We start from the raw sequence: 13440 nt of genomic DNA on the forward strand, positions 1-13440 counted from the left end.
AGATTCTGTCAATTTACCCCATTTCACACACAAGCGCACTTCACGCACACTACCTCACTTTACTGGGACAGGTCAGTGACCCATCATGTTTTTTTAAGATTGGACTTTTAGTTTAGTATTGACCACTAGCCTCCTTTGAGGGTAAAAGCGTTCCATTTAAAGATGAAAGAGAAACAATGCATTTAATCTTGCTTTCCTTGTCTGTTCATGTCACACGTGACGTACCTATAATTCATTTGATTGTTGACTGTTTTACTACCTAATATTGCTTTGTCGAGATACGCGTTTTGTACAATTAAAGCGAATAAAACAAGATGTCATTAAGTCAGATGTAAAATGTTATTTACTACTCTATACGGTTTTTCATAAGGTGCAATATCCATTCGCCATGAGCGGTGGTAGCCGAGTGGATATGACGTCCGACTTTCAATCCGGAGGTCGCGGGTTCAAATCCTGGCTCGTACCAATGAGTTTTTCGGAACTTATGTACGAAATATCATTTGATATTTACCACTAGCTTTTCGGTGAAGGAAAACATCGTGAGGAAACCTGCATACATCTGCGAAGAAATTCAAAGGTGTATGTGAAGTCCCCAATCCGCATTGGGCTAGCGTGGGGACTATAGCCCAAGCCCTCTCGCGTATGAGAGGAGGCCTGTGCCCAGCAGTGGGACGTATATAGGCTGAAATGATGATGATGATGAATATCCATTCAATGGGAATTTAAATAAAGGCGGATAAAGCGAAACAGAGTAGTTCTAATCAGTTGAGAAATGTGATCTGCAAAGGAGAACATACAAAAGCATTTTTGCCCAAGCTGAAACGGAGACCTTTGCTAACGCTCGGCCAATGATGGTTTAGGTACACCTATAAAAAATGGTTGTCCCTGCTGTAATTTTAATATCTTTATATTTCAACCGGTATAGTTTTACCTTCAAAAATAATCGGTATCGCTAAACAATAGCGGTACCTTACTACTTATACGTTCACGAAATCGGTATCTGCATAACTTGATTGTTAGTAAACTAACCTGGAAAATAATCACAAAATCACCGAAACATTTATGTACAGTCACCTGCAATAATATGTTACGTCATTAGCGCCAACTTTGCCTCCAGGGAAACTTTGCCCAAAACGACAATTTTAAACAAATTCGTTAATGTAGAAAAAATTATAATAGTTATGGCCACCCTGCTATTTTTAGTAGAAAATAGGTTATATTTCTGACAAAACTATATACCAAACTTGTGCATAACTTGACTTGGGAATTTAGAGTTTGAGCGAGTTGTCTAATATAGGGTATATTTCGGCGGGCAAAAAATTGATAAATAATGAATGCAAGTAGAAAAAATTGAGAACCCTTTGACAAATATTTCCGGGTTTGAGTTATAACACATGAAGCATAGATTATGTCTATTGAGATTTAAACTAAAAAGGCCTAAATACACAAAAGTTTTAGCGGTGGGCAAAGTAATCCGGTAATTTGGCATCTATACCAACATTGCTCACCACCAAAAACGGATTAGGGTTGTCACTTTCATCTAATTTACCCAACTTCGCAAGTAAAAGAAGGTTATGTTTGTACACTAAAATAAATTTATAAATATATACTGTATTTAATTTGTCTTATTATCCTTTATTTAGATGTTTTATCCCGTTAACGAATGAAAAACAACAAAAATCATATTTTTGGCCATTAAACTATTGTAACAGATTTTCTCAAAAGTGACAACCCTAGCTTTTGTAAAATGCTTAGGCGAGCCTTATTTGGAAATGGGCAAAAACGGGTAGGCAACATTGCCCAGCAAATTTATTTTAAAGTTTTTACACTTATCGCTAAGTTATTAACAATGGTAGGATTGCCCAAAACCTTTAAGTGATCCTTAGACATCATCATCATACGAGCTGTATTTGAATACCAAATTGACGTGGGCAATGTTGGCGAAAACCCCGGATTTTTCAAATAAACTGATGCGTTTGATCACAATGGACGTGCTGAGCAAAAAAAGTCATATGATGTGATGTTTTTTGAGAAATTCGTTTTAAAAAATAAGCGGGCAAAGTTGGTGATAATGACGGTACCTACTCTTCGAAGGCCGCAAAAATATGTGACATGGTCTTATGGTTCTACAAATAAGATCGTGTCAGATATTTTTGCGGCCTTCGTTGTGTAACATAAATTGCAGGTGACTGTACATTTGGAATAATTATTTTATTTAGTTTTAACGAAAGTTTCAAGTTTAGTACGAAAATACTTCAGATATGCAATATGCACAAAATGTAGACCTAATCGAAATAAAACATTGCTTTTTATAGGTAATTTATAAAACATTCGATACATAGGTATACATAACAATAACTAGAGCGCTATTGGCCTGTAAGCTTCATCTCGGTCTCCAAAGCCGCAAAAACTCGCTAGTACTTAGTGCTGGTCTAGCCGTTATTTTTTCTTGAAGATTTTCAGAGAACAGCACGTACACGCATTATACATATAGACGGAACGAACCGCATAATCATTATCATTTATTCGTCGCAATCCATGGTATTACAGATCTAGGTACAAGACTTTCAGGTATTACTTATACGAATAACATAACTCTTCCTGTTAATAGGCATTATTTTAAGATAAAAGTTCTATAATATAATACAAGATTACAATTGTCATCAAAATTCATTGACGTACAGAAGTCAAATACGTTTTTAAACTGACGCAAAATGATACCAGCATAATAAAAATTGATCCCAATCAGTAAAGATGAGTCTTTAAACTTTTTTAATTTTAAGCGAGTTTTGAAGGAACATAATACTTAAATCGATGTAATCGTATTGTTTTAAGATAGTTTACTGCGGTTTTCAACCATTATAACAGCAAATCAAATTTAAATGAGACGCGAGCTGATATTTATGTACCCTATTTTATGAAATACAATTTATCTACTGGTATACTTTCTCGTGTGCGTATATGATTTAATGTCAATATAATTGTCAAAAGCAAGAAAATCAAGCTGTCATTTTCATTTGAAGAAGTACACGTGTGCTCCGGTGTAGCCCCAACGGGCATCTGACTTGAAGAAGAATTTTGAGTGATGTCGTCAATGTATGGAAATTGTTCGAAAGTTTACATTTGAGATTGAATTTCTGTGTTGTCTTTGTGAGTAAAAATATAAATCGATAATAAATTGGTAGCTGAATTATCTAGCTTTCAGAATCATACAATAATTCAATTACTGTCAAAGACAAATTTGTTTTGCTTCCGTCTCAAACGGAACTCCATATTTTGATTTTTTGATACTTTTAGTGTCGATTTGTAGAGAATAACAGCAAATTAAAAATACAATGGCATGAAGAGTCGGTACACGGTTTCTTCGTGAACAAATTTACGTGTAATTTTATGCAATTATTAAACATTTATTGAACAAATTATGGTTACAAAGTGAGGTCTAAATCGAAAACGTCATATACCGGCCCCTATTTTTAGAAACGTGTGCATTACATGCTAATCATGCTATACGTATTTACACAGATATGTCATGTGATTTTGTATTGCAGATCGCCGATCGTAACTATTTAACATTATTAAAGAAACGCATATTTTTAGAAACATTTGCATTTCATATGTATACCAAATGGCATGGTCACAGAGCAATAAAAGCTGGTCCGCGACATTAACACCGTTATTTTATTAAATATTCATTTCATGTTAATGTTACAGTCCAGGCATGTTGCGGATGCAGATTTTTTGACATCCGCGGATGCGGATGCGGATATTTAAAGGCTCACATCCGCGGATGCGAATGCGGATGTCAAGATTAGTTACTTAAAAAACAACAATTTTTTCATTTGTTAGTAATTTTTATTTAAAAAAAACTAAACGTTTAGTATTTGAGCAATAATATAGGTGCGTTATATTACTTATACATATTTAATAAACAGTAACTTGGCCGACTTTTCTGGATCTAAACGATTTCGTTATAGTTAATGACGAAATTACCTAGCAGTTACGCCGCCGCTAAGACGTTCCTGTACCGACTTGTTCGACATCCGCATCCGCATAAGCTCCGCATCGATTTTAAGCGGATGCGGATGCAGATGCGGAAGTTGAAAATAATGCGGAAGTTCAGCGTTTGCGGATGCTGATGCGAATATTCGCAACATCCCTGTTACAGTCTTGACAATTAACATCGTCTTTGCCAATCAGGTAGTCATCCCATATTTCTCTGTGCGATTTCATACTCAAGTACGATATTAGCAGAATTATTTCACAACCGCAAATACATATGAAAAGATAGTCGTATACTTCAGGAAAGTAATAAAGAGCCTGTGCGAGAAGCAAGATAGAGAAAGCACTTGTAACATACAAGAATATCTTGAATATTTGAGTAGTATTTTCGCTACTAACCATTCTTACAGTAGTCAGCTTTAAAAGAGCGTAAATAATGCTCAAGTATATGCCTGTAATGACATAGGTCATAGCATGTACGACATAGATATGGGAAGCGTCCGTGCTCACTTTAAAATATAAAGAAAAGGTACATTCTAAAACAGCCAAACCCCAAGTCAAAGCGTTAGCTTTATAATATTTGTGCTGTAGGTCACCACTGAAAACCTTTAAGATTTTCGTGTAGATAACTAGACACAGGATCAGCACCCAGTTGGAGAACGCTGACATAGACAATGTGTAAACGAAGTTCAACATATTGCCACAGCAAGGCCAGTCCGCAAAGCAGCTAGCGTATGCTGCGTTCATGAAAAACATGCATATGACTATGTTGAGAAAGGTGTAATTTTTGAATTGCCGCCAGGCTGGTATTTTGATCCAGGTAATGGTGATGAACGTTAAAACCCCTGAGAACACGATGAGGACAGTGACACTGAGCGCGAGGCTCCAGAGCACGGACGGTTTACTAAGGGATATGTATTCCACAATCGACGCTTTGGTGTAAGCACTCGTTGTGTTGGCGTCGTGTCTCACTCTCATGTTTAGATATTTATGCTTGTCAGCTCCTGAATGTTAATGTACCTAATGTGATGTAATTATGTACATGTAATATAATATCTAATGCATGTGTTGGATATGAAGTTTTGCTGCAAATATATTTATCTGTACTTGTAGAATTAGAATAAAATTACACTCTATTTAGTATTGAACCTTATTACAATCAAAAATAGATTATTCTTAATACATTTGTACCTAGGCAAGTCCAAGGGTTACTTTGAAATTTAACAATTTTTCTAAATATTTTTTTTCTAGAATTGCCTTAAAATGTTAATAACAATATAAAATAAATAATCTTCTCAGGAGTACTGTAAGATCTATTCTATTTGTACTATTTAAAATTATAGAATGTAAATTTCAAAAATCTGACTAATTATCAAACAATTATGTCTATACTAATATAATATCACTGATTTTGCAAGCAAATTGAACAATAATTGATAGATATTATAATTATTTTCTCTTCGCTATAGACTCCTCAGTATCCTCTATAATTGGCGTAGGTCGCTAAGTATGCATATTTTTATATTCCTCGTTTATATCTTCATTGTAGATAATTTCCACAGAAGACGGTGATGTGACTAAATCCACAAACTTAAAGATGACAAATAAAATCTTTCCTTCGTTTAGTTTTTATCGCCTTGGCCTTGCACAATCTGCAAATAAATGCTTGTTTTGCGCATATATTTTTATTTGTTAAGACAAGCTGAAAAACACCACAATCATATTTAATATACAATTCGCCAATAGCAATATTCTATTAAATAATTAGATAATCTTAACAAATTGTTGTTTTCTTATTAGGTATTGCTTTTGTTTTAAATATGGTGTGTGATTTAAAAGTAGAGCGTTTCTTTTATTTCTTGCCATTTTTATTTATTGTGACCTTTTTTGTCACTTTATGTTATTTCTACTCAGAATCACGAGCTCTTTCGATCCTAATGGGATAAAAAATGTCCCAGAGTTTTTTCCTATTGTGTTACCATTTCCCCATACACTTTGTATGGCGGTAACAAAAAGGAAAGTTTGAAAAATGTATGGAAATTTTAGGACACTTTTTTTTCTCCTATAAGGATGAAAAGGGCGATTCTGACTAGAAATACCACAAAAGAGGCAAAAAAGATCACAATATATAAAATGGCAAAAAATAAAAGAAACGCTCTAAGGACAATGATTGAAGGGGCTGTTACACGAAAGCTTTAAACTTGTAATAAAAGCGGAATTTAGGCCTTTTCAGCCTTTTCATGAATAAAGAAATACCTGTTAGTATATTAGTTTTTTACACTTTGGCTGCGTAACGTTCATAATTCAAAACCTGAGACAGTGACAGTCTCTGACTATTTTCATGCCATAAATAAATCTGATCGATTAATCGAACACTAGTACTTATCAAGTTTTCAGTTGACAGTAGGTAGTTAAGTACCTACTCTTATTTAAATGCATGCAAATGTATGATGTAGTCTTAGTTAATCTGCCAAATACATGCACGGACGCCATGATAAAAAAAAGTGAAAACGCACCTAAAGGTCTGACACTAAAAATGTTACTTACTTACTATAAATTTAATGACAATCCATTGCAGTTACATTTGTTTTATCTGTAGTTACAACTTATAGGTTACACACATGAATATACACTATTAATTTTTTAAAGCCATGTTCAAAAAATAGGTTAAAATATCATGATGGAATACACGTGTGAGCTATTGCAAGCCAGAAGCTATCTGCCAGGTTCCAGGTTCGGACCCAAATAAACAAAAGTGCAAGACCTACAGCTAGTACGCAAACGCGATGCGCGATGCACTTTATTGATTGAAAACTATTTTAGAGCCCTATGATTATTAAATAAGCACCTAAGTAATAATAACTCGGTCACATCAATTAAAATGTTGAAGTTGTTTTGTTACAATGTTTGGAAACCAAATTAATGTTTATTTTATTTAAAGAAACCCATGTTTCGGCTTTTTCCGGAAGATGAGTTCGTAAGTCATTGAAAGTTGACGTTGCACTACCTACAGTTTCTAATATCAATCAATCTTCTACAAAAAAAATTGTTTCTTAATTTCAAAAGTTAATAAATTCTATACAAAATCGCGGCGGGTAGAGACAAGCAAAATAAATACCATAAAATTGGAATGTTACTATAACTTTGTTACTAGTTTGGTTACTAGATAGGTACAACAATGTTTAGAAGTGATAGTGGTTTTGTCGCATCGCATCATCCAACCTAGGGTATGTATGAGTATGTAGGTACGTTCGTGCGTTACGTACCAGGTTAAATATAAATGACATAACTGGTATATCCGGAACAAATTTCAAGGCGTTTTTTAACTAATCCGATAAATCCAGGTATATATCAAACACTCCATTATCAACCCTGATAGTACGCTAATAGAAGCTATAATATCGTGGACATAACACAATCGTATAGGTGGTAAAGGGATTACCTACCCTAAAATCTCATTATAACGCAAACTAATTGTTTTGCCCTGTTTTCCTTGTTTGGTTTTCCGGTTTTCTACATATTTTATTGGCACGGTTAAGGAATTTGATATCTGTAAAGGTAAGAAGTAAATACCTAGTCACAATGACAGTAATATAAGATCCCTACCGGATTTCAAGACATGACAAGACATTTCGTGACAAGTTATGAATTGGCACAAAAATGTTGTTATAAGGAAATGTTATAATTTAACTATTATAAATATTCCATTATCATTTAAGAACATTTGATAAAAATACGTAAAATCAACACTGAACGACAAACACGTCGTATTTATTGCTTAGGTACATAATAGCATCATGCCTCCTCATTACATCACGATTTTCCTGTAGATAATAGTAGTTCAGACTGTCGAAACGACGTTTCCGCGTTTTATTTGGAATTTTCATTGAATCTAACGGTGCTTTTGGTCAGAAATGTGGTCGGACTATTCTAAACTGCTGTGCATATTGTTAATACCCGTGTTTTCGTATTTGTTGTACTTGGTGTTGCTGACAATACTTTATCTGGCGAGATATTTTCTCACAGGTAAGTACTTATATATATTTAATATTATAAATGCGAACGAATATGTAAATGTAATTTTCATATAGGAAAGTTGAGCTTGGCTGGAGGAAGGACAGAAAAATCTCACTCCAGTAAAAGTACGAGCTCAGCTATAATTTATGAAAATTAATAGAGTTAGACCAAGAAAATTCTGCAACGATTTTGATAGCACACGCAGTGCAAGTGTTATTTTAAACGTCACCTATGAAATTATGACGCATAAATAACACTTACACTGCGTGTGGTATCAAAATCGTTGCAGACTTTTCTTGGTCTAACTCTACTATAACAAATCTCACCACAACTGCAATGATTTCCAATCTTTTGAATTTCTTTATTTATTTATTCAAAGTTTATTGCACATCAAAAAAGTACAAAATACCAAGTCAAGTAGTAGTCAATAAATAAAGTTTAGTAGAAAGTAAAATTTACTCATTATTTCCATCCAGTTATACATAGAAAGTGAGTTGGGAATAAATCTAATATTTTAACATGACCGACTGGACTAGGTACTTATATTCCTTTTTATTAAACGTCACAAAACTGACTCCTGAAATTTGTATGAAAAATCGGGGACACTTTTTTCTTTATAATCAATCGAGATTCTGTGTCAAAATAACTCAAGAGATGTAAGTTTTTCGAAAGAATGTAATTGGGACACTTTTTTCGAGAAATCCTCTTACACATTATTTAATTTAAATATTAGTAGAAAAGGTACGATTCTCTAAATATTTCGCCCCTTAAATAGTACCTACGTACATTATACAGATATGCGTCTTTTTCTATTGACAAAGGTTTACATTTCCGATTCATTAGATTATGATTTAAATATTATAGTAAATCTTGGTAAAACTTAAGGGGCGCACTGATTAACAGTCCGCCGGATGGTATCTGCCTGTCAGTTGTTCGGAACTGTCAACTTTTTGTTCTAACTGACAGGCCGATTCCGCCCGGCATGTCTTTGGTCCGGCGGACTGTTAATCAGTGGGCCCCTTTAGGGACCTATATATTATCCTCTGCCTCTTCCTTCACTTTATGTAAGTATCGTGCCGTATCACGTGCCCTAACATGTTTCCCCTTCTTTTTTCAATTGTTCTCAGTAGAGATCTCTTCTAACTTTAAATAAAATAAAACGATTTGTACTTGGCGCCATCTAGCGGTGAGTAGCAAAACAATGCTATGCTTATCCAAGCAAAGCATGCGATAAGCCCGTTGCTTCTTTATCACTCAGTCTGTCAATTATTACAGAGATGGCGTTACTGATATTAGTTGTTTTTTTTTTCATTGGACAGGAATTTACTGTACAGCCAATTTAAATAAAATGTGTTTTCTGTAAAAAACAACGAGCACAACTCAATGAGTTCCCGTTCACCAAACTCAATGAGTGTCAAGTCATTTCCGTCAGTAGAAAATAGCGGAAATTTTTAAATGAAGGCGCGAAGGGGTATCGTCCTATAGAAAAAAAATAATTTCGCGCCTTTTTCTACTGACAAAGTTGTTTGACAAACTATATTTTAATCATTTTAGAAAGTGAAAAACAATTAAATAAGCGCATACATTATTAACATCTTAGCCCGTGTCATTGATAAAGACATTATGTGAATGTGATGTGATATATTTATTCATCTTAAAAACATTCGTAAGGCCTTGGAATCTGGTTGACGCCGCACGCTGCGTACAATCAGGATCTATAGTAACATAAACACAGGGCAAAGATCCCGAAAGTTGGGTACACTGTTCGTAGCGACTAGGCGCTACATACGGCGAAAACATGGCTACGCGCTACGAGCGTAACCCGTAGCACTTAGTGGCAATGAATGTGTTAATACTTATAGCGGATGAATAAACACGCCAAAAGTATATACCACCCCTGAATAGTTTTCAAAAGTATCTGTCACAATCTAATAGTTCTACCTAAGTACATCATAGAGAGAGAGAGATCTGGGGGCACGGCAGTGCCCCCGCCAAGTCGAGCAAAACAAAGAGGCACGGCCTTACCATTCTTTTCCCGAAACTCTTTTATTTAAAATATTAGAAAATGGTGAAATTCTACCTATTATGTGTGAGCGGGACGACAAGATCGGAAAATTATCTCTTTCTCTTACAAAGGAATAGGTATTACTTTGTTTGATTAAGTAATTAAAAAAGTTAGTATAGATATAGATATTGCAGAGAGCGACCACGCACACAACAATATGTCGCGTATAGACATGACCAGTGTCAGTGTAATTTTAAATTTAGAATTCTCATCTCCATACTTTTAGACCTGTGTGCGTTTGTAATTTCATTCCCTCATTACAAGTTCTATTTACCGCTTTCTAAATTGTGAGACGTATTAGTCCAGATATTAAATCTAGGGCTTGACGTCACAAAGCACTCTCAAGCTCGCACAATAAGCTCGATACCGATAAGATAAACTTATCTAACAAAGTGGATCAGATATCGAACAGCGGAATGTGATTCCCTTTTGATATTTCGTTTTGGAACGGGTTGAGAAGAACGTTCCATTTTTGAATTCGAAAATGTAACAGTTCTTTGTTTATTGAATGAGAATAGTGTTGTGCTTCTGTCGTGAACGTTTTGCGTTGCAATTTTCGTTTTAAGTGAAATTACCTACTTAGGATTTTTTGTTCATAAATGGAGTCAGGGCCGTTATTATTTTTCCCTGGGGTAGTTGCTGGGATATTGTTTATATGTGTGTTGCTGCGTTGTTGCATTTATTGCAATGGTGAGTTAGAATTTTACAACTTACGTAAGAGTGACAAGCAAAACTCACTAATTACTACCACAAGTTAATAGCCATAGTGAACCATATTAAATACCTAAATAAGGTTGATTTTTGTTTAATATTTTTAGTAGGTAATTAGTGAGTTTTGCTTGTCACCTGACAATATATCTGTGTATGTGGTGTGTGGTGCTATTTTTTGTAATAAACTATACTCATTAAAATACAATTTTACGACACGTTTTATTGTCACATTATTAGTATTTATTAACTATGCTTTGATGCTTACAAAATATTCAGACAAGTCAATTCGAACGCACACTGTCATCAGAACGATATTGAATGACATCATTTGCATGTCATTCTGATGTCAGAGGGCCTACCGCGAACCACGTTCGACGTGTTGTCTCCCTGTCACACTTACGTACGAATTTACACGTGCGACGGAGAGGCAACACGTCGAAAGTGTACGTTTACGTACGTGTACGTTTGAATTGGCCTGCCTGTCACTTGAATCTGTGATGCACCCACGCAGTTCAAAAGTCAATTGGATAATGTTTCCTGCCGTAACTATATATATTTACTCTCGGGATATCTTGAAAATATGTGGGCAACATATTAACACGTTAAAGGATGTGCATATTGTGTATGAATATGTAATATCCTTTAATTTTTTTTCCGCTCTATCGGCTATATTAAGAACCTTGAGTATAAAATGTAATCCGCTTCTCGTGTCTATCCTTTACCCGCACCATGAGTCACTGACAGTGTCAAATCTCACATATACGTCTACGTATTTTATTTTCTATACATCTCGCTCCCACTAATGAGAGTACGAGCGAGATGCATAGAAAGCAAGTTACGTTCTCGATAGCGTTTATGTCAGTACCAAACTGTACGGCTACCACCAGTTTTGACATTGACAGATACGCTCGCGTCTACGTAAATTACTTTCTATACATCTCGCTTGCACTAATATGCGAGTACGAGGGAGATGCATAGAAAGTAAGTTACTTAGACGCGAGCGTATCTGTCAATGTCACAACTGGTGGTAGTGCTTCTGGTGGTAGCCACACTGAACTGATGGCATATTCAGCCACGCTACTCGTACATGTCAAACACAAATTACTTATTAATATTTTCATATTTCTAACAATTACGTATGAGAATGGAAAGATTTGATCGGAAATGTCGTTTTAAACCAGTATTGTGCCGATTTGAGAGATAGCTGTCCAAACAGGTTCGGGATTGTTTGTAGTTTTTGACCAATGTGTCCGATATTAAAGGCCAATTCTAGTTTTAGTTATTCGATCTGTTTCCATTATGATACTGATCTGTCAGTGTCAAAAGTGACATTTCTCCAACCAAAAACGCCACTTTCGAACTTCGACACTTGAAAGCGCGAACATCGAAAATAAAATATTCGTTACCCCTCTATTTTTCGTATACGGAAGAGTGATAGAGAGGCAAACAGACTAAAGAATATTTATTTTTATATTACCAAATCCTTAGAATCTTATCATAAAATACCTAATTCGGAAAACAAAGATTACACACTGATAATTAATAATCTAGTTCGCGATTGATAATAACTTTTAAGACTTGTTGTTTATTATCAAAAGGGCATTTAATGACACAACAAAAGGAATGAGTGAAGTGTTGATTTTAATATTAGTCACTACTGTGCCCGCTGTGATGATATTTTTGCTTTTCGCACTAGTGATGATGGCGGTATCCCTTTATTTCTATATTGGTAAGTTTCATGTATAAACATTCACTTGAATTTAATATTATATAACTCACGATTGAAGTATGGTATTAGGTTATAATTCTGTCTGTGCGGTCTGTCGTCGTCGGTTGTCTGTCGTGAACTGATGTGATTTTGTCCTATGGTTATCATTTCTAATTTTGAATTTAAATGTCCGTAGTTCCAAATATGTATAATTATCAGTCAGTCAGTCAGTGAGTCAGTCGGTCTACGTCAGGTCGCCACGGAGGTTAGAAGCCACGACATAGTCTTAATGATTATTGATTATAAGTCCTTATTATCTGTAATCTGATGATTGTAATTATTTATAGTGTAACTAGAAAAAGGCAGGAGTTAAAGTAAAATTGCATGTCTAGTCAACCTTCCGCGTCTAAAAGTTAATAGATTAATAGAGTTGGTAATAGCTAATTACAATTCTCAAAAGATCGATTTTAAGAAACAGATGTTACGTAGAAAAAAATGGTTTATTAGGTACTTATTGAAATTAAAATAAAGGAAGAACTACCTAATTCGTGAACTAACTAGGTACTATAAAACATCCAAAACAGGTCAGGAAGTAAACTTGCTGTACATTATTAGTTATTAAATTATTATTCCTATTAAATAACGATCAGAACTGACGGAAATCAAATCCACTAAAGTCTAGGCGCATCGAAGAGTTTGAGTATAGGTACTCAAATTACTTTATCTATCCAAAGTGGAAGTCTGCTACTAGGTATAGGATATTAATTTAAAGTGATTTCATTATTTAATGATGAATGTGGGCTGAGAATGAGTGGGTTATCCGTCAAATGTCTTCTTTACGCTGATGACCTGGTATTGCTAGCGTCATCGGGGGACGAGTTGCAGGAGATGGTTACTGGAATGCATGGGTCTTTTGAAAGGAAAGGAATGAAAATAAATG

The 13440-nt window shown here is 34.9% G+C and overlaps 1 protein-coding gene across 3 annotated transcripts in view; it reads left to right on the plus strand.

The window, feature by feature from the left end:
* The window catches only part of LOC134802720 (uncharacterized), a 58712-nt gene that overhangs the window by 16530 nt on the left and 28742 nt on the right, over positions 1–13440 (plus strand). The window contains exon 1 of one of the 3 annotated variants that reach the window (XM_063775389.1): positions 7869–8025. The exons of the other annotated variants lie outside the window; for them this stretch is intronic. Within the exon in view, the coding sequence (XP_063631459.1) occupies positions 7914–8025 (112 nt within the window). The 5' untranslated portion in view covers positions 7869–7913. Of the gene's footprint in view, positions 1–7868; positions 8026–13440 lie in introns of those variants that run through there. 3 annotated transcript variants of the gene reach the window in all.

Source organism: Cydia splendana, chromosome 2 (assembly GCF_910591565.1).
Source record: "Cydia splendana chromosome 2, ilCydSple1.2, whole genome shotgun sequence".
In the NCBI taxonomy this organism is placed as follows: domain Eukaryota; kingdom Metazoa; phylum Arthropoda; class Insecta; order Lepidoptera; family Tortricidae; genus Cydia; species Cydia splendana.